Here is a 24,498-nt window from a genome sequence, read left to right on the forward strand (position 1 = left end):
CCTTTGTCTTAGCTGCATCTTGCTGGCAATAAAAGTCTATTTTTACGGATCAGTTGTCTGGACCTCCTTACTGACTAAAAAGAGACGGTTACACTATGATCACAGAAAAGAACCGGGGGGGGGGGTAGCTTGCAGTGAGCAAACTAATGGACTTGCTGCTAAAAGACACACCTCCCCTCCTGTCTGCAGCAGAAGAAAAGAACCAGCGGAGCTGAACTGGAGGCTTAGAGGGGTGGGGCTGGCATACCCTCCCACAGGTTACTAAATACAGAGGACTTGCAGGGCTGCTGGCACTGCTGCTCCTGCACACGGCTGAAGAAGAGGCCTACCAGAGCTGGCACAATCCTCCTACCAGTAGCTAAATACAAAAGCCTAGTGGGGCTCCAGCACATCCCTAGTGCTTGCAGTAGAAGAGGAGGCCTGTGAGTGTGTATGTGTTTATCTGTATGAGGAGAAGAGAGCCGGTGAGTGTATGTGTGTGTATGTGTGAGAGGGAGAGAGCTAGTGAGTGTGTATGTGTTGATGTTTATGAGGGGGAGACAGCCAGTGAGTGTGTATGTGTTTATATGTATGAGGAGGAGAGAGCCAGTGAGTGTATGTGTGTGTGTGTGTGAGAGGGAGAGAGCTAGTGAGTGTGTATGTGTTGATGTTTATGAGGGGGAGACAGCCAGTGAGTGTGTATGTGTTTATATGTATGAGGAGGAGAGAGCCAGTGAGTGTATGTGTGTGTGTGTGTGAGAGGGAGAGAGCTAGTGAGTGTGTATGTGTTGATGTTTATGAGGGGGAGACAGCCAGTGAGTGTGTATGTGTTTATATGTATGAGGAGGAGAGAGCCAGTGAGTGTATGTGTGTGTATGTGTGAGAGGGAGAGAGCTAGTGAGTGTGTATGTGTTGATGTTTATGAGGGGGAGACAGCCAGTGAGTATGTGTGTATATGAGGGGGAGACAGCCAGTGAGTGTGTATGTGTTGATGTTTATGAGGGGGAGACAGCCAGTGAGTGTATGTGTGTGTATGTGTGAGGGGGAGAGAGCTAGTGAGAAGTGTGTGTGTATGTGTGAGGGGGAGAGAGCTAGTGAGAAGTGTGTGTGTATGTATATGACAGAAAGAGACAGTGTGTGTATGTGAAGGGGATAGAGCTAGTAAGTGAGTGTGTGTATGAGGGAGAGAGAGAGAGCCAGTGACAGTGTGTGTGTGTGTGTGTGCGCAAAAATATGAGAGGGTGAAAGCCTGTGTGTGTGTGTGTGCGCATGTGAATGAGAGGGAAAGAACCACTGAGTGTTTGAATAAGGGTGAGAGAGCCAGTGTGGGTATGTGTGTAAGAGGGGGAAAGAGTCAGCGAGTGTGTTTGTGTAAGAGAGATCGAGAGTGTGGTAATAGATTGATGGTGCACTTGAGTAAAATAAACGTTTATCACAGTATCAATGCAGAATATCTTCATTATCAGAAGGCTCCTTTTCTCAATTTTTAAACAAGTTAAAGGTTCATACGACCTCCAACACGGTTCCGTGTTTTGCCCGTAGGCTGTGTCAGCAGGGTCGAAAAGTATCATCCTTTAACCATTCTAAAAAAAGGCAAAAGTACAAGGAATTTATAAGATAGGAGGGACCCAACAGGGAAGTACAGACAGAGTATGAAGGTTAAATATTAGATGTACATATACTCATACATACTGGTGAGAAGTTGAAACAATGATAACCGAAGCCCTTATGGAGCATCTAAACTTAGATTCTTATAAACAACAGTTGAAACCGACTTTTTCGGCACCAAAAGGTACTGCCCCAATCAAACGAAATGATGATTAAAATGAACCTATCAACAAGTATCAGGAAGAAACTCAGCACCGGTGCAGTAGAGGCCATGGTCATGTGACTGAGGTAGCTTATCAAGGAGGAATGAATGACCAACACACTTGTCATTATAAGGGAACTGTTGGCAGGGAGCGGAACCGGCTGGTACGTTTGCTCCTGTTCTGCGCTTTTGTATCTGTGAAGCTTGCAGGGTCTGCAGAGACAGGAGTCTCCAGCTTTCACGCGCTGTTGAAACTGGACCCTTTCTTCCCAGACTATATTTCTATTATTTCTTTCATTCACGCTTATGTTCAGAATTTTTGAAAATGCATTTCTTTGATGTCTTCTTTTTGGCAGTGATTTGCCCATTTTCCAGTGCTTTTGAGAGCAAAGGGCTCAAAATGTTGCCTTTTCAGTGGTTAAGCCAGGGGTGGCGCTGTATCCCCCTTTCTTTTTCTTTTCTTTGCTTCTTATAAAATAGAATTAACCAGAGAAACTGCAAATTGCTAGAAACCAGACTAGTTGTATGCAAGCACCTCGTGTTTTCTTACTTGGCAACAATAATGCAAGAGAACAAATTGGGAAGCACAATCTGCTGAGCGTAGCACATCTGGCGCAGCCTGTGACCGATGGAGGGGAACGCTGCTGCTTTAGCAGGTGGAAGGAGGCGAGCAGAGGTGAGACTGTCCCCCTCCCCGCACCTGGCTTCAGCAAGGACGTTGGCAGAGCGACAGAAATAGGAAGAAAACCGCAACTTGGAAACTGCACGTAGAAGAATATCTTGTTCCTACACATTTTATTTATTTATTTATTTATTTCTTTTGTATACCGACATTCGATCGAGATATCACATCGGTTTCCAGATAACTAAAGGAATAGGGTGGTAACAGCCCTATTTTACATTATAACATGGTATTAAATAGATATAAGAATATTTTACATTATAACATGGTAATAAATATAACAAGAATATTTTACATTATAACATGGTAATAAATATAACAAGTTGTAACAGAACTAACAGGAGTACATGGAACATTAGACTATAGTATATAACATATGTACATAAATGGCTTGTTGATGAGGATAAATTATGGTAAGGAGAGCAGGGAGTGTAGAGGGGGGAGGGGAGAGGAAGGGATGTGTGGGAGGAAGGTAGTGATAGGGAGGGAAAGGGTGGTGGGAGATGCTTGTGTAGGGAGGGAAAGGTGTGGGGCGAGATGCTTGTGGAGGGGGCATGGAGTGGATGGTGCGATTGGGCGGGTTATGTGTCGGGTGGGAAAGCTTTTAAAAATAGCCATGTTTTGAGGTGTTTTTTGAAGACTTGCAGTGAAGGTTCGTTTCTGAGACAGGTGGGGAGGGTGTTCCATAAGGTGGGGCCCGCTATTGTTATGGCTCGTTTGCGGGTGACGTTGAGGTGTGCAGCTTTGAGATTGGGGACGGCTAGGAGTCCAGTGTTGGTGGATCTGAGAGTTCTTTGAGTGGGGTAAGGTTGTATTCCGTTGTTTAGCCAGTCCATTTTGTTGTTGTTTATTTTTTTGTGCATGAGGGTGAGGGTTTTATACTGGATTCTTTGTGTAATGGGTAGCCAGTGGAGTTCTTTGAGCGTGGGTGTGATGTGAGGGGATTTTTTGTTGTTAGAGATGATTCTGGCGGCAGCGTTCTGTAGAACTTGGAGGGGTTTGATGTGGATTTCTGGTAGTCCGAGGAGGAGGGAGTTGCAGTAGTCGAGTCTTGACAAGATAATTGATTGGAGGACTGTTCTGAAATCGTGCTCTTGGAGAAGGGGTTTGAGTTTTTTTAGTGTCTGCAGTTTGAAGAATCCATCTTTGATTGTATTGGAGATGTGTCGTTTAAAGTTGAGTTGGCTGTCAATTGTTACGCCTAGGTTTCTTGTGGACGGCGTGAGTGAGGTTTGTGAGATTTGTGGCACTCCCGGGTTGATTGAGTTTCCTGGGTGGTCAGAGGGGGTGCACATGAGTGGATAGGAGGGATGGTCATCGTGGATGTGAATGATTTCTGTTTTGGCTTGGTTGAGACATAGTGATAATTGAGATAGTAAATGGGATAAGTTTGAGCTGAGTTTGTTCCATTTTTCCATAGTGAGTTGAATGGAGTTGGGAATGGGGAATGGGAATGGGAATGTTGGGAATGGGGAATGGGAATGGGAATGTTGGGAATGGGGAATGGGAATGTTGGGAATGGGGAATGGGAATGGGAATGTTGGGAATGGGGAAGGGAGGAGACAAGGGGGCTTGCATAGGGCAGGAAGAGTGTATAACATGTACTGCTTGAGCCCGTGGGGGGCGCGCCTTCTTTGTAAGCCCCCCCGGACTTGCAAGTTCATGAAATAAAAAACTTATGCTGTTTCACTAAACTTGGGTTCACTCTCTTCCCCTTCCAAGAAGGATGTGTTTGTTTCTTTCACTTTCTAATGTCTTCTTTGATTGATTCAATGTGGTTATGGAGCGGGATATCAGAAATGGGAAATAAATAAATATTCCTTTCTACACTTTAACACATGTTGTTTACTGAATATTTGAGAGTACTACTCATGATCTCTTGTTTTTGCTATAAAAGGATTTGACACATAAACGGTTAAAGCACTAACTTCTCCCAAAGACTCTCGGACATTGACTGGGCCAGCAGTAAGAAGCCAAAAATCCAAAGCACAGCCCTGTGTCTGCTCCATGCAAAAGCCTGGACCAGGGCTGATAGTGGCCTGTTACTGTTACTTGACACAGCCTGGTAGGTACCATATTACCGCAAAGCCAGAGGCAGGGCTGATACCTTCGCCTGAAAGGATCTGAGGAGGTGCTACCATCTGCATCTCTTCAAGCCCAGATTCCAGTACCTTCAATTGATATAGCTTGGGGAGGAAGCTGCTAGAAGCCATGAGGTAGATGTGTCCCTGGATTCCCAGCATGAGGTCTCCTCGGTCACTGCAGAAGGTCATGCTGTCTGGGACTGCGCTCAGTTGAATGTGCCTGAAACGGGTCATAGAAGAGAGAGATAATCACCTAGACTGAACTGTACCTAATGCAGAAGAAAACTGCTCAGGTGCCGCAAACACAGGGGAGTGGAGTGGCCCAATGGTTAGAGCAGCAGGCGGAGAACCAGGGAAGCCAGGGTTCAAATCCTACTTCCTCACTGATGCTCCTTGTGACCTTAAGCAAGTCACTCAGATACAAGCTTAGATTGCAAGCCCTCTGAGGCAAGGAAATTCCTACAGTACCTGAATATAATTCCCCTTGAGCTTGGGTTTAGAAAACTGAATAATAAAATCCAACACCCCCCTCCATGCAGAGACCATGCTTCTCTTCAAGGGTTCACACTGCAAACACAGAGAGGGTGCTTCTATTCCTGTGTCACCACTGCAGATTACAGCAAGATACAAACACTGTGCTTCTATTCAGGAGTTCCAACTGCAAAATGCACTGCAAACACAGTCAGGGTGCTTCTATTCCTGTGTCACCACTGCAGATTACAGCAAGATACAAACACTGTGCTTCTATTCAGGAGTTCCAACTGCAAAATGCACTGCAAACACAGACAGGGTGTTTCTATTCCTGTGTCAACACTGCAGATTACAGCAAGATACAAACACTGTGCTTCTATTCAGGAGTTCCTACTGCAGAATGCACTGCAAAACACAGACAGGGTGCTTCTATTCCTGTGTCACCACTGCAGATTACAGCAAGATACAAACACTGTGCTTCTATTCAGGAGTTCCAACTCCAAAATGCACTGCAAACACAGACAGGGTGCTTCTATTCCTGTGTCACCACTGCAGATTACAGCAAGATACAAACACTGTGCTTCTATTCAGGAGTTCCTACTGCAGAATGCACTGCAAACACAGACACTATTCCTGTGTCACCACTGCAGATTACAGCAAGATACAAACACTGTGCTTCTATTCAGGAGTTCCTACTGCAGAATGCACTGCAAACACAGTCAGGGTGCTTCTATTCCTGTGTCACCACTGCAGATTACAGCAAGATACAAACACTGTGCTTCTATCCATGAGTTCCTACTGCAGAATGCACTGCAAACACAGTCAGGGTACTTCTATTCCTGTGTCACCACTGCAGATTACAGCAAGATACAAACACTGTGCTTCTATTCAGGAGTTCCTACTGCAGAATGCACTGCAAACACAGACACTATTCCTGTGTCACCACTGCAGATTACAGCAAGATACAAACACTATGCTTGCATTCAAGAGTTCCTACCATAGAATGCACTGCAAACACAGACACTGCACTTCTGTTCACAGGTTATTCTGGGCAGCATGCATTGCAGACACATACATTGCATTTTTATGATTACATTGTTTTATTAGGTTTTCAAAAACAGAGACATAACATTAAGTTGAGTACAACTCAAGAACATTGGAGAGCTCTGACCAGTGCCCCAATAATGCAAGAAAATCCCCACAAAAAGCACCCCCCATACGTTGCATTTTTATTCACGTGTTGCCACTGCAGAGGCAATAGAAAAACAGACGCCACCCTTCTAGTCACAGATTACTACAACAGCATGCATCAAAAAACAAGGATGCCATGCTTTTATTTGTGTGTCAACACTGCAGAGTGCACCACAGTCTCAGACACTGCTCTTCAGTTCAAGGGTGAGCCACTGTTACCCCTCAAGGATTGCCAGCTGGCTTAACATTTTTCAGAAAACATACAAATCGGGGAACTATGTTATTGCTATATGCTCTGGTGTCCGATAGCACTAATATAAGTAATAACCATATACTGGTTATAACTCAAATTTAAGTGTTTACCATTTTCAATTTTAATGAAACAGTGTGAACGGAAAGTGTTCTCAGAAATAATATTTTTATATTTTCTCTTTTTTTAAAAAGTTCAAACTTACAAAATTTCACCCTGATGAGGTCGACTCCAAACATGGTAATAGCTACTCATGGTCCTCGACTCAGACTCACAAAACAAAAAAACATTGTGTGACCTTTGCAGGGTCTTCCGAAGAGTCTTCAAGGGAAGACTCTGCTTATAATGACCAACATGCTTCCACTGCAGAAAACATACCAGTTTCTACTGCGGCATCACAAAATAATTGGCCATTTTTAGATCATGGTGTCCCGCCCAAGGACAACAGACGTCAGCAAGAGGGAACAGTGGGGGGCTGCCGTCCATATATGAAGATGAGACAAACCAGGAATCATTAACAGAGATATGTGAGTCCCCACAATCAGGGGTTATAAATTTGTCCAAGATTTCTCTCACATCTGCACAAGTCTCTCTTGAATAGAGTTCTCTCTTTTACACCTACTAACATATATTCAGCTTTTGAAGGAGAAAAATATTGACAAAAATTTGTCAGTTGAAGTTAAAATTATTTTTCTCTTCTTCACAATCTACATCTTCAAATCGATCCTTGGTTTCGCGTCCTTCAAAATGGCTTCCTCCTCCAGTCATCCATACTTTCGCAGAACTCGTCAGGAGAGAAAGCTTTCATCCGGGACCAGCAGCATACAAAGTGAACAGTCATTTAATAAATGCTGAACAACTAGCTCTTCAACAATTAAGACTGGACTCTTCTCTCATCATCAAATCAGCCGACAAAGGAGGCTCAGTTGTAATACAAAATCGAGCAAATTATGTGGCCAAAGCAGAAAGACAATTAAATAATACTTTTTATCAAAAACTTGCAGAAGATCCTACTCCATGCATTAAGAGTGTTATAGATCCTTTGATTGAAGAAGCTCTACGAGCTGGCTGGCTCACGCCTAAAGAAGAACAATTTCTTAAAGTTTCTCATCTGGTCTGGCCAGCTTTTTATCTTGTGGCTACGATTCACAAATCATTGGAAGCCCCCCTGGCTATCCCATAGTTTCCTCGAAGGGTTCCTTGTTAGAACCACTTTCCCAGTTCGTTGACATTTTTTTTAAGGAAACATATTCTTCAAATACCATCATATATACAAGACTCAGCTCACCTCATGTCCATCTTACAAGACTACCAAAGTTCATTAAATTAAGTATTTCTGGTAACCATTGACATCACAGCATTATACACCAGCATCCCCCAACAAGAGGTTTTAGAAATAATTGACGAAGTGTTATCCACCAAAGAAAAACGCAGTAGAGTTCCTAAGGCATTTATTTTACAATTAGCAATGATAGCACTACAACAGAATTATTTCATGTTTCAAAGACAAGGCCCCTGATTTGGCCCATCTCTATGTGGCAAAATTTGAGAAACAGTGTCTGATGGATAACCCCTTTGATTCATATATACATCTTTGGAAGCGCTATATAGATGATATTTTCATGATCTGGCATGGAACTGAATCTGTGCTTCAACAATTTATGGGGTGGCTTAACACAAATAATCCCCACCTTCAGTTCACTTTCCAACACAGTAAAGACAGAATATCGTTTTTGGACATTCAAATTTCTTTGAGTCAAGGTAAAAGTCATTTTTCTATTTTTCAAAACTCTACAGATCACAATATGATTCTGCATTATTCCTCCTTCCATCCCTGACATTTACAAGACAATCTTCGATGGGTCAATTTTTGTGGGGCTGTTCCACATTAGAAGAATTCTAGGTACAAGCTGAACACATGAAAACTATATTTTTTCATAGAGGGCAGCCTTCTACAGTAATCAAAAAAGCTTATAAATGTGCTCGATGGGCTAAGAAGGACCTCTTATTATAACCTACAACTCATCACAAGGAGGATAAGATAGTTAGTTTGTGTTTTGCCTTTCACACCTCAAAGAATCATAAGAACATAAGAAATTGCCATGCTGGGTCAGACCAAAGGTCCACCATGTTGAGCGCCCCATCCTCACTCGGCCCGCGCATGGGCCTGCTCACCTCGCTAGTTCCTTTGCAGGTCACGGGTTGGCCTCCCCAGTGCCAGCCGCGAGCTCCTCCAGGCCTCGGTGTCCTGCAGCGGCGGTCGACGGGCCTTCCACTGTGCACCAGGCCTCATGCCGGAGTTCAGCATCCTCCGTGGCATCGGCCACGCCCCTACATGCGCACATGCAGACTGCCTGGTCTCTTGTAGGGCCAGGGGCGGGTCCTAGCTCCGCGGTGTGCCCTGATTGAAGTACTACTTAAGGAAGTTCCTGCCTGCACTTCCTTGCCTTGGCAATCGGGTCGGCACTGTATGTGTACTAGTTTGCCTCCGCGTTCACAGTCTTGTTCCAATCTTGTTTCAGCATCCTTCTGTTCCCGAGTCTCTCTGTCCTGTCTCCCCAGGTAGTACCTTCGGACTGACTCTCTGGTACTGACCTCTGCCTGCTCCATTGACCATTCTGCTCGCTGCCTGGATCTCGACCTCTGCCTGCCTTCATGACCTCATCTGACCTCCAGAACCTGACCCTTGCTTCGTTGATTACTCTCAGACTGATTCCTGGTAACTGACTCCTGCTTTGGCTGACACTCCTTGGGCTGATCCTCGGAACCTGACCCCGGCTGCCATTGACCACGCCTCCTTGATTCTGGCTTTGTCCCTTGCCTTGTCATCGCCTACACTGTACTGGCCTTCTCTGATACTCCAGGCCTACAGTCTAGTGACCGACCCCGCTCCCTTGCTACTGGTGGGCACACCTCTATACTTCCTCTCCGGGAGACCCTGCGAGGCTCACCTAAGTCCAAGTGGCCCGGGTCCCCAAGGGCTCCACCTGGGGGGACCATGGGCTTCCAGTGGTGAAGCTACTCCTAGCCTCTGTCTCCTCCTGTGCTCCACCCCCTCGGGTCAAGTGCTCCCTGGGCCCGACCAGGAAGCCATTCTACACTGCTACAGGACAAGGGTCCACCTCCAAGCGCAACAGGTTGCCAAGGCCATGGACTCGGCGGAGTCTCCCGCCTCCACAGCCCTACCGGCTTTGGCCGCAACAATCCAAGAACATCACAGAGGTTTGGAATCGCTAGCCTCTTCAGTGGAAGAGCTTCATTCCCAGCTGTGAGATACAGCTCTGGCCAATCCCGTGGGTCTATTGGCCTCTATGCTACCCAAAGCATCCTTGGCGCTCCCTGCACTTCCTTGATACAACAGGGACCCACACTTCTGTCGTGGCTTCCTCAATCAGTGCTTCATGCAATTTGCACTGCAACCCTCCTTATTCCTGATGGAAACCACTAAAGTGACCTTCATCCTTTCCAGCCTAGAGGGGAAGGCTCTTGCATGGGCTTCTCCATTGTGGGAACGCTCCGATCCCATGCTTTCCATGTTATCCGAATTTGTTGCTCTCTTCAAGCAGACCTTCGGAGATCCAGGCCGCCAAGCTATAGCCAGCCATAATCTACTCCACCTCCGTCAAGGGTCCCGGACCCTCTCAGAGTACACGGTGGAATTCAGGACCCTAGCTACTGAGCTCAGATGGCAAGAAGATTGTCTGCAAGTCATCTTCCCAGATGGTCTCTCCAGCGCTCTCAAAAATGAACTCTCTGTCCGTGAGACTCTCCCACATCTCTAGAGGGCCTGATTTCCCTCACTGGAAGATCGACTATCGACTCCGGCAACGGCGCCTAGAAGTAAAGGCCTCTCGCTCTCCTACACCACGCCCCTCGCATGTCCAGAGTCCTCCAGCCAAGACTCAATCACCGCCACTTACTCCCGTGGTGGAACCCATGGAGGTGAACCGTGGGCGACTGTCTCCGACCGAACATCTTCGCTGGAGGGAAGTAGGTCTTTGCCTTTACTGTGGTGCTTCTGGACATCTTCGGCAGTCCTGTCCAGTCCGTCCGGAAAATTGCAACACCTGAGCCCGGTGGGGGTCCCGAGCTTGGGCGCTGCTGTCACCGGCCCCCAACTTCTGCTTCCAGTCTCTCTGGGCTTCGAGTCCCACTCCTTCGCCACCACTGCTCTTGTCGATACAGGAGCAAGTAGCAGCTTCATCATGGATGACATCGTCAAGCTTCTGAACATTCCTCTCCAGCCATTAGAGGTGAGCCTTCGTATTGCCTCCATCCAAGGAGAACATCTTCCAGGGCTCATCACCCACCGAACAGGGGCTGTTCGTCTTACCATGGGCACTCTCCACGAGGAGGAGATGTCCTTCTATGTGTTAAAACGCTCCACACATCCAATGATCCTGGGGCTGCCCTGGCTCCAGTCCCACGAACCCAAGTTCAATTGGCATTCCCTGCAGTTGGTGCAGTGGGGTTCCAAATGCCAGAAGACATTCCTATGTCAAGTATCTCCAGCCATCTCTGACTTGAAGTCTACCACCCTGTCTGGATTGCCTACCCAGTATGCAGAGTTTGAAGACGTCTTCTCGAAGCAGAAGGCTGACACACTACCTCCGCTACGTAAGCTGAATTGCCCTATAGAACTTCTGCCGGGCTCGATGCCTCCCAAAGGCAGAACTTATCCATTGTCTCATCCAGAAACCCTTGCCATATCTGAGTATATTAAAAAGAACTTAGAAAAAGGGTTCATTAGACCCTCCGATTCTCCCGCCGGTGCGGGCTTTTTCTTCATCATATAAATGCTGTTCCTTAGATCACGAATGAGTGTGGAATAATTATAAGAATATAAAAAACATCATGCTGGCTCAGACCAAGGCCCTGCATCCTGCCCCCAACAGAAATCAATCCAGTCTGCTGGCTAATAATGTGTTAGGGACTATGCATACTATGAACCTTATATGCTTGAACATCAGAGCTGCATTCTGACGAAGAGACCAGAAACCTCGAGGGGAGAACCCTGCCTGAAGATTTTGGTTTATCAAGCAAGGATTCATCGGCGAAGGGGAGAAAGGGGGAAATAGGAACATTTTTTGTCCAAAACTGAAGGAGAATGGATTTTCTTTTTGTCTCAGCTCCTTTGCCCCTTCTGGCCTGAGTTGTGAAATTGCCTGCTGATCTGATTTTCTAGGTGCAGAAGACATGATGTTTGTAAGGGGCCATTTGAGATCTCAGCCCTCTTGTTACCCTTTCCTGGAGCTGAACATACTGCGTGGATGCACAGACGTATGCTGTGTCAGGCTCATGGGGTCTCTGCGTAATACCCTGGAGCAGGGACACACCTAGGGGCTGATGCAATACAGTGCTCTCTGCCGAGCGCACTGTCTAACCCACAGTCGAACGCGGGTTGTGTAGGCGCCACCTAATCCCCTTATGCAATAAGGGGCTTAGCGCCTCCACAAAGCGCGAGCAACATGGAGTGAAACTAATAGCGCTCATCACATGCAAAGGCACGTGAATAAGGCTATTAGCTATTCACTCGGAATGCAAAACAAAAATGTGCGCCTAAAACGCACATTGTTACGCTCAAAAATTAACGCCTGCCCAGAGCACTCCCAAAGGTTTTCTGCTATTTCTGTACATCCTCCTATTTAATATCTTTGTGATATTAAGCAGGAAGAACAAAATCTTTAAAAAAAAGTCTAAAAACAAAAGTTTAAAATAGTGCCAGCAACCAGGTTCAGGAAACAGACGCTCACTTAACAAGCGTCCGTTTCCTGTGCGCCAATTAGGAAAACGGACGTCGATAAATTCGGCATCCATTTTCTAAACAGGCGGACAGCCGACCGCTCGCAGGCTCCCGCTGTTAAGGAGGCACTAGGGGCGCGCATGCGACTCTAGCGCCTCCTTGCCAACGTGACCCCTAATTTGAATATTGCATGGCACCCCAGGAGAGGTGCCTGGGGGCGCGCTCGGAAAGCGGACGCTGAACACTCAGCGCCCGCTTCCAATGCAGTTGTTTTGCGTCGGCCCCCTAGCCAGTGGGGGTTTTGGATATCTGCAATGAATATGAATGAGTAGATTTGCATGCAAGGGAGGCGGTGCATGCATATTCATTGTGGATATCTTGACAAGCTAGGTGTGACCCGTGGAGTGGGTTGAGGAGCGGATTCCACGTGGTTTTACCGCTGCTTTGGAGCGTCGCTCTTTTCATTATTTTGGATTGCACGTTGAAGGATGGATTGTGCAGCATTGTCTTTGTAGTAGTGCAAATGCATTTTTCCAGGTTTGAAGGCCTTCTTTTGCACTTTTATTTTTTGCATTAAGAGGATTTGAAGTAACATCTAGAGTCCTGCTTAGACAGTGAGACTTTTTTGGACTGCTAAAGGTATTGACCCCGTTCTTAAATGCACATTTAAAACTTTTCAAGACCTATTTTTCCGGAGATTGGAGATGGGGAGGGTAATTTTCAAAGGTACATCTTTACCGGGTGTGCGTTCGCAAGGGGCGGACCTAAGGAAGGGTTTCCACTTTTATGTCTGCAGGGTTTTTTGCTTTTGTTTAAATCTTCCAGAAATGAGCAGGTGGCATCTTGGGGGGTAATTTTGCGAGGGAAAGCAGGTCTATGTACATCTTTGATTGAAAACGTACGTGCACCGTTTCAAACCCGCACGAGTGCAACGTCCTCGGGCTCTTTCGGTTCTGAACACATCCACACGAACACTTGCACCTCCTTTCAATATCTGCCCCCAGGAGCCCCTGCCCCCTGACGTGTGTACAGGGCAGGCCCAGTTCAGCAATGGCTCTGAAAAGGACCTGCTAGCACATCCGGACCCCCCCACCCCGGAACGCCTGCTGGGAAAGGGAAATCTCCCCGGATCGGATCTCGCCTCTCTAAGCTGTCCACATTTCAGCCGACGGGAATGATCGTCCCGAGCAGCCTAGAGGAGGGTGCTTTCTATCGTTCGGGCACCAAATACATTCCAAAGATTTGAGGGTTGTGCTGCTGGCAGGTTATTACCTCAATAGTCTATTTACGGTAGTCCAGATTTTCACTGATCCATCTTTGCTGCTTGAGGCAAAGAGCTTCAGTCGCTGGGAACCAGAAAGACCTAAGAACAGTAGAAAACACAATAAATTATTGGCAATGGAGCCTCCCTTCCCCTCGTGCTGCTCCACTGCTCCTGCCTCTTCCCAACCCACAGCGAATCACTGCTTCTGCCCCTCTTCCACAGCATTGCTACAGCTCTCTCCTCCTCCCCCCATACCGTATTGCTGCTTCTGCGTCTTTCCCCAGGTATTGTCTCACTGGTTCCACCTCCTACTGTGTTCCTCCACCTCCTTCCTGTACTGTACTGCCACCTGCACCTCTTCTCCCATTCCTCTCCCCTGCTGCTCCACCTTCTCCTTCCATATAGCGTTAATCCTCTTCTCCCCATAATTTGCTGGAGAGAGAGAGAGAGAGAGAGAGAGACTGGCCATAATGCCCTCACACTAGACAGGTATTTATATCTCTATGGGAGGCCATCCTAGGAACTCGAGCTAAGGTTTAGGTATTAGTGTAGGGATTAGGGGCCATTTTGACATTCAAAGTGAGACGTACGAACAGAACAGTGCTCTCTTGTGAAGATTTGATGACCTTCGGAGAGAGGAAACTCACCCAGAGATGAGATTTGTGAAATGTTCTCTCAACCTAGCTTGATGGACTCTCTACCTGGGTAACATTATGGCTAGTCTCTCTCTCTCTCTCTCTCTCCCCACCCCCACCCAGTGGTTGTAGGAGGGCCCTGATAGCTAGAGGCTGGCTCTCCAGGAGCTTAAAACTACTAAACATGGTCTCCCCAGTGGTTGCATGGAGGAAATACAATTCTGGCACTTATCACAAAGCGCAAAAATGTTATCGCTATTTGCGCTATCTTAGCGCTTCGCATAGGTATTAGCGCAAATTGCGATAAACTGCCTATTACCATAAACCACGCCCCTTTTCCTATTGCATGCGATATTTAATGGATTTTGATAAATCCAGGCCTTTATTTGTACAAATATGGGGTTTTTTTGCACCAGTTTTTGAAAGAATTCATTGTGGGTTCATATAAATACTTTATTTACACCTTTATATATAAAAAAAAATTTTCTGGAAGTGTTTTTCTGCTTTGCACAAATTTATCACCTCTTCTGGCTTTTTCACGTCCAGTAGTTTTGGGTGATTGATAAATTATTCTTTATTTTTACATTTCTCTGTATATTTGTTCAGATTTCCAGTTAGTGTGCCTTGCAGTTCAATTGTTACTCCTGCCCAGTACTCAGGGAAGGAGGCCAAGGCAGATGATGGTTTGGTAGAAAATTATGGGGCAATAAAAAGGAGAGAAATCTAACAAAGAAGGGAGGAGGGGCGTCGCATCATGCACGGGAGAAAAAGTACAGAGGGAGGCAAGAAAGCAAAGTGCATGGAAGAGAAAGAAAGACAGCTGCTCATGTCACAGAGTCAGAGGTAATCATTTGGGTTAGCAAAAGCAAACCTGGAGGAAAAAACATATTGGCATAATTTTAGTGCTGGCTACAGAGCACGAGGATACGACAGCTGCTTAAGGATACGAAAGAGGTTAAAATTGAAGCGAAAGTTAAGGAGCCCAAGATGCTGAAGGCAATAACTGGGCAGCAGGCCTGTTAGCTGAGAAGGAACCTATGTAAGGGCTTTGGCATGATTGCCAAGGCTCACAGGCCTTACGGTGGCTGGGCATGTCTGAGTTAAGTTTAGAAACAAAAATGGCGGAAGTCAGTTCTTTTGTCTTGGAAGAATAAGGACATCATTGCCCCTGCTTAACAAGCCCCTGCTGTTCACGAATGGCAGTGGCATGTGGAAGGGAGAGATGTCCGCGGGGAGCTTGCTATAGCAGACATTATTGTTGAGCTTTCAATAAAGGTCAATGTATACAGAAGAATGCCAGTAGTTTTTGCCACCTCTGTGCATATTGTGGGTCTTCCACCCTGCTTCCCAGGGTCCTGGGCAGGGGGGGGGGGGGGGGGTGAAACAGAGGCCTTGGCAACCTCCTCCAAGGAACAGTTAAATATAGAAGATGGTGCAGAGGCCCTTTCCCATTCAGTCAGATAGAATGATGATGCCCCAACAAATGTGATTCAGACCTACTTAGAGGAGGTGTTACAAAAGGGTTTATGATTCTGCAGGAAGAGCCCTATCAGGAGGTAAAGCAAACTGACACAAAATCAATAGCTTCACCTGTTGAGATAACTAAAGAGAAATCAGACAAGGATATGTAACTATGGAGAATGGCTTGTCATTTACAACCAGCCCACTAACTCTTATGTTTCTCATCTTTAGGCACATTTTCCAGAAGGAGACGTGAACGCATGAGCGCATACGCTATCTTTTCTACACATCTGGAGGCTCAAAAACGTTCTCCATCCACCCAGCAATGTGCAGTGCAGATGGCTCCTTTCACCGGGCCGTTCATTTGTTGATAAGGATGAATCCTGGATCAAAGATGGCTAAAATACAACCTACTCTCCCCACAGGAGCTCCGATGAGATAACAGCAAAAAATAAACTGGGCAATAAAATATAGGAGACAGAAGAGAGAGAGAGCTGTCAAAGTAGGTATGAAAAATAAAAATAGAACAAAGGGAAAATGAAGGCAGGAAGAGGTCATGTTACGATTCCTCCCATAGTTGGAGCTCGGGAGGCCTCTCACCTTTCTCTGGAGGCCGCTCCGAGGCTGGGGCCTCGCCTGATCTGCATGCCCAGGTTTTGCTCCATGGCCTGAGAGGCCTTCGACGTCCTTAGAGCCTGCCTGAGCCCTGCTTCAGTCTTCTTCTGGATTTCCTGGTTTGGGCCACGCCCTTCTCCCTAGGGGTTGGCCCACAGCTCTTCTCTCCAATTATAGGGCCAGCCAGGTGTGGCCCATCTGAACTCCTCCCAGGGAGTTGCTTGTTCCTGTCCTATAAAAGGACTTCCTCTTCACTCAGTCCTTGCTTTGGCAATGGTGCTGGTCTATCTAGGCTGTGTCTCCCTTGGACTTCCTGACGTTCCAGTCCTGATGTTCCAGCTTGTTCCTGATGTTCCAGTCCTGATGCTCCAGGATGTGGGACCCATGCTTGTGTTCCGAGTTCCTAGACTCTTGCTTCTGATTCCTAGTTCCAACTCTGGAGGACCCGAGGGGTTTCCACTACCCTGCACTGAGTGACTTCCCGAGCTTCTCCTGCTCTTCTCGTGGACTGCGGCCAGCCTCCTGGCTGTGTAGGGCGCAAAGGAGACAGTGTGGTCCGCGACTGTCCATTGGGGCCACCTGTTGGCAATGGATTGGTAGGGCGCCTGAGGGTCCTGCTCATCCCTCTTGTTCCTGTCTTTGTCCTGACCTCCTCTGTGCTTTGCTCCAAGGCCTTGCTTTCTCCGCTTCAGTCCTGTGCCAACTTGACCTCCTTCCGGCCTGCTGCCGCTGCTGCTCCCTGTGGCAGGTCCGAAAGGGCTGGGAATGGTCGGAGGACCGTTCAGAGACCACCTTAATAGTGTGGTCTCCCGGGGCGTGTAGGTTGGCGGAGTGGCCGGGACTGGAACCGTCTTCACCACTGCAAGGGCACACCTCACTTCTCTTCCACCTAGAGAGCCTTGGTATGCCAAGCCTTGAGTGCTTTCTGGAGACTGATGCTAGCCATAACAGGTCACGCATTGTTTTAAAGTTCAAAAGTTGTGTGCATGAGAAATAGCAGCTACATGGGTAAAATAGCATATTTGTGAGTATGTGCTATTTCAGAAACTTCAGCATACAGGTGTAAATCAGGGTCCACATGGGACAAAGGGGCAGGCCATGGGCGTTCCGGGGAGGGGCCACCATTTACTCAAACAAGGTGCTTTTTTTATAAGCAATTTACACATGTACATTTGGCACCTTACTTGTGAATACGTGCTCCTGCCCAATATCTAGAGTAAGTGATCATTAATGTCTTGAAAATTAAAAAATGACTGGGTAGGGGATGTGGGTGAAAAGGGGGGACTTCAGGCTGAAAAGCCAGGAGGTCTTCACAAGCTGCAGATGGACTGGGTGAGCTGATAGACTAATTAGTAAAGCTGGTTATTTCATTACCGCATGCATGTTAGAAAATTCCCCAAACTACACTTGTCAAAGCAAACTTACGTCTAAATTATGCATGTAAGATCTTATTTTATTTATTTATTTATTTTATTTAAATTCTTTTAACATACCGATACTCAAGACGCGGTCTTATCGTATCGGTTTACGATAGAACAGGGGGAAACCAATTAACAACTATATAGAAGCTAAAAAAAGTTACATCAAACAGGGAGCGAAAAACATGGGAGCTGGAGGACAGGAAAGATATTTTTAAAACGATAACAACTGAAGAGTGGTAAAATGGTCATTGAAAACAATGAAAAACAAAAGAAAGCGATACATACTCAGCTAGATTAAGCTCGGCTGTAGGTTAATCTTAGGCAATTATTCACAATTATTCATAAATCTTGTGGATGGGGGAAACATGGAGAGGTAAGCAGGGAGGGAGGTGGCAGGGCAGGGACGGGGGGGAGTTAGGGAGGCGGTCAGGGTGAGAGTCAATGTGTTTGATAAAAGGTTCCTTCAACGGTAAGCTTGAGTGAACAGCCAGGTTTTCAGTTTCTTTCTGAAGGTGAGATGGCATTGTTCCTGGCGTATATCTGGGGGAAGCGAATTCCAATGGAGCGGACCCGCAGTCGAAAGTGCTCGCTTATGAATGGAGTTGTGGACCGAGGATTTGTTAGGGGGGGGCCTTGAGAGAACCTTTGTAGGCAGATCTGATCGGCCTTACGGAAGTATGGAGTTCTAGAAGGATGGCGAATTATAGTGTGGATTGCTGGTATACGGATTTGTGGATGATGGTGAGAGTCTTGAAGAGTATTCTATATTGGATGGGAAGCCAATGAAGGATTTTTAGGATTGGTGTGATGTGGTCCTTACGACGTGTGTTTGTAAGGATCCTGGCCGCTGCGTTTTGCAGCATCTGTAGAGGTTTAGTAGAAGAGGCGGGAACACCGAGTAGTAGAGCATTGCAATAGTCGATCTTTGAAACAGTATGGCTTGCAGCACTGAACGGAAATCCTGGAAGTGTAAGAGCGGTCTTAGCTTCTTCAGGACCTGTAGCTTAAAGAAGCATTCTTTAGTTGTAGTGTTAATGAACTTTTTGAAATTCATTCTAGAGTCAAGGGTGGCCTCAAGATCTTTAACCTGGCTAGCTAGTGGAATAATTGCATTATTGGCGAAGGGGTTGTTATCGTTAGGGGAGATAATCAGGAGTTCCGTTTTGGACGTATTAAGGACCAGGTTGAGACTCGAGAGAAGAAGGTTGATGGCGTGTAGGCAGCTGTTCCAAAAATTTAGAGTAGAGGAGATGGGGTCTGAGATGGGGATTATGATTTGCACATCGTCCGCGTAAATAAAATGGGTAAGGTTGAGGCTGTTTAGTAGCTGGCATAGAGGGAGTAGATATATATTGAACAGGGTAGGGGAAAGTGAAGAACCCTGTGGTACTCCTTATTTTGAAGGTATGGGGTGGGATTCTTTGTCATTAATTTTAACTTTGTAGTGCCTGTTGTTCAGAAAAGATTTGAACCAGAGCAGTGCAGAGCCAGAGATGCCTATTTCCTTTAGACGGTTGATGAGGATAGAATGGTTAACAGTGTCGAATGCCGCGGAGATGTCGATCTTCTCACATATCCCTTTAAAATCAGAAGTAAAGCTATGCATGTAAATCATTTGTGCACACATATCCAGCTAAATTTGACTTATCCGGCTAAGTAGCACCTTTGCTACTGCTTAGCCGGATAAGTTGCTACAGTATTTTATAACCTGATGGATACATATAAAATCCGAGTACATTTGTGCCAAATATGCTTCACAAGTTTGGACTTATCCAGCTAAGTAGCGGGACCTAACCAGATAAGTTCCAATTTATCCGGCTAAGTAGCAGCAAAGCTGGGTAAGTCTGAGAAGCACTACTTAGATCAGTGGTTCCCAACCCTGTCCTGGGGACTCCCCAGCCAGTCGGGTTTTCAGGATATCCACAATGAATATGCATGAGAGAGAATTTGCATGTATGCATGATCTAAGTAGTGCTTTTCAGACTTACTCAGCTTTGCTGCTACTTAGCCAGATAAATTGGAACTTATCGGGATAGGTCCTGCTACTTACCCATCGCGATATGGACGTCTTGTACGCCATATTACCCTTCTTAGGACCATTCCAAAGAACGAAAAGATGATCCGACACCCTGAAGGCATTCGTAACCTCAAGGTAGCGCAAGAGGACCCTGCGCACGTCCAACTTCTTCAGCTCCTGGGAGGATGCATCCGAGGGATCAAGATGAGGAAAAGCCGGGAGATCCACAGACTGGTTCAGATGAAACGCCGAAACCACCTTGGGAAGGAAGGACGGAACGGTCCATAGTGAGATCCCAGACTCAGAGATCCGTAGGAAGGGTTCCCTGCACGAGAGGGCCTGCAGTTCCGAAACTCGTCTGGCAGAGGTGATCGCGACAAGAAAAACCGCTTTCAACGTGAGATCCTTCAAAGTGGCCCTCTTCAAAGATTCAAAGGGAGGCTTACACAAGGCCCTGAGAACCAAATTTAGATTCCAAGAAGGACAAGGAGACACAATTGAAGGACGCAGACGTGTGGCTCCCTTTAGGAACAGAACCAAATCAGGGTGGGAAGCCAATGCCCGACCTTCCACGGGACCTCGAAGACAACCCAGTGCTGCGACCTGGACCCGCAACGAGCCACAGGACAGCCCCTTTGCCAGACCATCCTGCAGAAAAGACAAAATATTGGGAATGGTAGCCCGGGTCAGACGGAGCGACCTGGTGACACACCAAGATTCAAAGACCTTCCAGACTCGCATATAGGACAGAGACGTCGACACCTTGCGGGAACGCAGCAGGGTGGCCACAACCGCATCCGAATAACCTTTCCTTTTCAGCTGGCGCCTTTCAAAAGCCATGCCGTTAAACAAAAGCGATCCGCCTGGTCGAAACAGACGTGACCCTGATGTAGAAGATTTGGCAATGACGGGAGCCGGAGAGGCGCTTCTGAGGACAAGTTGACTAGGTCGGCGAACCGTGGCCTTCGTGGCCACTCTGGGGCCACCAGGATCACTTCCGTGGGATGATTTTCTATGCGACGCAGAACTTTGCCTATGAGGGGCCATGGAGGGAAGATGTAAAGGAGGATCGACGTTGGCCAGGGAAGCGCCAGGGAGTCCACCCCCTCCGCCCCTGGTTCTCTGCGGTGGGCGAAGAAGCGCGGTGCCTTGGCATTCCAAAAAGTCGCCATCAGATCCATGGCCGGTCTCCCCCATCTGGCGCAGATGAGCTGAAACGCGACGTCCGCCAGTTCCCATTCGCCCGGGTCGAGTTGGTGACGGCTCAGAAAATCCGCCTGAATGTTGTCCACCCCTGCGATGTGGGTCGCGGCAATGTGGAGAAGATGCCTCTCCGCCCACTGGATTAGTAGGCGAGCTTCCAAGGCCACTGGGTGGCTCGGGTTCCCCCTTGCCGATTGATGTAGGCCACCGTGGTCGCATTGTCCGACAGAATTCTGACCGACTTTCCCGAGACCAGGGGAAGAAACGTCCACAATGCCAGTCGCACCGCCCTGGTCTCCAGACGATTGATCGACCAGCGTGACTGTCACGGACCAGTGTCCCTGCACCGAATGCCGCAGACAGACCGCTCCCCAACCGGAGAGACTCGCGTCTGTAGTGACCACTGTCCGCTCTGGAGCCACCAGCGATTCTCCTTGAAGAAGCTTGTCCTTCCATAGCCACCACTGCAGGCTGGAGCGCGCTACTGATGTCAGGGGTAACGGCAGTTGGAACTGTTCGGAGATTGGGCTCCAACGGGAGAGTAACGCCGACTGCAAAGGACGCATGTGCGCAAAAGCCCACGGAACCAATTCCAGCGTCGAGGTCATGGAGCCAATCAATTGTAAGTAGTCCCAGGCCGTCGGCGGTCGCATCTGTAGAAGGGCCTGGACCTGACCTTGTAGCTTAGGCAACGGTCCAGGGAGAGGAAGACCTCTCCTTGGACCACGTTATTCTGACATGTGTCGAATAACGCTCCCAAAAATTCCAGAGATTGTGAGGGTTGGAGATGACTCTTGGCCGTGTTGACCACCCAGCCGAGAGAGTGCAAAAGGTGCAGGACTCGAACTGCAGCCCGACAGAGCTCCTCTGACTTGGCACGAATCAACCAATCTTCCAGGTATGGGTGGACGAAGAGGCCCTCCCGTCGTAGGTGGGCCACTACCACCACCAGAATCTTGGTGAATGTCCTAGGGGCCATCGCGAGGGCGAAAGGCAATGCTTGGAACTGATAGTGCTTCCCCAGCACGCAGAAACGGAGATATTCCTGATGTTCCTTCCTGATCCCAATGTGCAGGTAGGCCTCTGTGAGGTCCAGGGATGCCAGGAACTCCCCTGGGCGCACAGACGCAATCACGGATCTCAGGGTCTCCATGCGAAACCACGGGTTCCAGAGACAACGATTGACCTCCTTGAGATTGAGAATGGGACGGGAGGAGCCTTCTTTCTTTGGCATGACGAAATATATGGAGTAGTGTCCTCTTCGTTGCTCCGAGACTGGGACTGGAACGATGGCCCCCAACTCTTCTAACCGGAGCAACGTCTGAAGGACCGCTAGCCTCTTGTCCGGGTGACCGCAAGGAGAAGAGAAAAATCTTGGTCGGGGAAGGCAAGCAAAATCTAAAGCGTAGCCGTGTTTTATCACGGAAAGAACCCACTGGTCCGTTGTGATTGTGGTCCAAGCCTCGTAAAATAGGGACAGCCTGGCCCCTACCTGTGGAACCAAGGGATGGACCGGCTGGACATCATTGGCCGGACTTACCACTCGGCACGGAAGAGGAGGAAGCAGGTCTTCTAAAACGTCTCCCACGAAAGGACTGAGGCTGCTGTCTACCGCCGCCAGACTGAAAGGAGGGAGAAGACGAAGAGCCAGAACAAGAAGGCTGGGGTTTCCAGCTGTTCCGATACCGGGATCGAGAAGAGTAGGTTCCCTTGGAGCGTGCCCTGTCCTCCGGCAGTCGGTACCCTCGCTTCTCGCCCAATAGCTGAATCATGTCGTCCAGTTCTTACCGAACAATAGCCAGCCCTTGAAGGGGAGAAAGCCCAGGCGAGACTTGGAGGCGCCATCCGCTGCCCAGTTCCTCAACCACAGGAGACGTCTGGCCAAGACAGCGGACACCATGGACCGGGCCGAGGTTGTGAGGAGATCATGCAGGGCGTCCGCACTATAAGCCACTACCGCCTCAAGCTGCCCGGCCTGTCTGGCTTCTTCCTCCGAGAGGCCCTCGTTGGCCATGAGCTGTCGAACCCAACGGAGTCCGGCCCTCAGAGCGAAATTACTGCAGATAGCCGCTCGAGCCTCCAGCACCGAGACTTCAAATATCTTCTTCAACTGGATCCTGCCTGTCTGGCCTCCCAAACTTCAAAAACTTAAACTCTTTCTAACTTCTCTAACCAGGCTGTGAGCTATGCACCTGAACCACCTGCTGGAAACAGAGAAATACTGGCAGGCTATGGGTGGCACCCTGGTATATATAGTGGAGCTTGACAAGTTTTGCTCTGTTTCCACCTGCTGGTGCGGGGGCATAACCCAGGAGTCTGGACTGATCCGGTACGTACAGGGAATAAACATGCCCCATATTCCATTTGACAGAATCTACGTGTCCACATGGCACACGCATGATGCAGTATGTACGTTCGATGCAGTGACGCTCTTTTTTGAACACTGCACGCTTTTTTTTGGCGTCCTTTTCATTTTGGTTTCATTTGAATATTGCATCGGTTGTGCAGGAGAGGTGAATGTGCATGCGTTGGAAAAACGGGCGCCTAGTATGGATGCACATTTTTTCTGCAGACGATATTGCATCAGCCTGTGAGTCTTGGAATAATGGAAACCAGGGTTGGGATGTGACCATCTCTGGCTATAAAGCCTTCAGAAGGGAGAACAGAGAAAAGCGAGATGGGTGTGGGGGGTGGAATTACTTCTATTAGGAACATAATAATAGCTACTGAAATAAAGAGAGCAGGGAGAAGATTACTATAGGTTGCTCTGGAAAAGCCTAAGAATTTTCATGTACGTAGGAATATTATATAGATCGCCAGCACATAGAATGGGAGGAAAAAAATCCTAAGGGGAAAAACCAATGAGAAACAGCTTTTGTTTAAGAGACAGCAAAAAAAAATGTTTCCCTTTTGTGCTATAGGGAAAAATAAACCAAGGAGACTGGCGCTTGTACACAGGAAGCTCCAGGCATCAAGGAGACTGGCGCTTGTACACAGGAAGCTCCAGGCATCAAGGAGACTGGCGCTTGTACACAGGAAGCTCCAGGCATCAAGGGGACTGGCGCTTGTACACAGGATGCTCCAGGCATCAAGGGGACTGGCGCTTGTACACAGGATGCTCCAGGCATCAAGGAGACTGGCGCTTGTACACAGGAAGCTCCAGGCATCAAGGAGACTGGCGCTTGTACACAGGAAGCTCCAGGCATCAAGGAGACTGGCACTTGTACACAGGAAGCTCCAGGCATCAAGGAGACTGGCGCTTGTACACAGGAAGCTCCAGGCATCAAGGAGACTGGTGCTTGTACACAGGAAGCTCCAGGCATCAAGGAGATTGGCACTTCTACACAGGAAGCTCCAGGCATCAAGGAGACTGGCACTTGTACACAAGAAGCTCCAGGCATCAAGGAGACTGGCGCTTGTACACAGGAAGCTCCAGGCATCAAGGAGACTGGCGCTTGTACACAGGAAGCTCCAGGCATCAAGGAGACTGGCGCTTGTACACAGGAAGCTCCAGGCATCAAGGAGACTGGCGCTTGTACACAGGAAGCTCCAGGCATCAAGGAGACTGGTGCTTGTACACAGGAAGCTCCAGGCATCAAGGAGATTGGCACTTCTACACAGGAAGCTCCAGGCATCAAGGAGACTGGTGCTTGTACACAGGAAGCTCCAGGC

General features: G+C 47.9%; 1 protein-coding gene across 1 annotated transcript in view; it reads right to left on the bottom strand.

Annotated features, from left to right (window-relative positions):
- WDR97 (WD repeat domain 97) overlaps nt 1–24,498 on the bottom strand; it is a 378,285-nt gene that overhangs the window by 270,916 nt on the left and 82,871 nt on the right. The window contains exons 8-9 of the mRNA XM_029587226.1: nt 13,483–13,573; nt 4,643–4,775 (exon numbers count right to left, since the gene is read on the bottom strand). Coding sequence (XP_029443086.1) covers nt 4,643–4,775; nt 13,483–13,573 — 224 coding nt within the window. The remainder of the gene's footprint in view (nt 1–4,642; nt 4,776–13,482; nt 13,574–24,498) is intronic.

This window comes from Rhinatrema bivittatum, chromosome 2 (genome assembly GCF_901001135.1).
Source record: "Rhinatrema bivittatum chromosome 2, aRhiBiv1.1, whole genome shotgun sequence".
In the NCBI taxonomy this organism is placed as follows: domain Eukaryota; kingdom Metazoa; phylum Chordata; class Amphibia; order Gymnophiona; family Rhinatrematidae; genus Rhinatrema; species Rhinatrema bivittatum.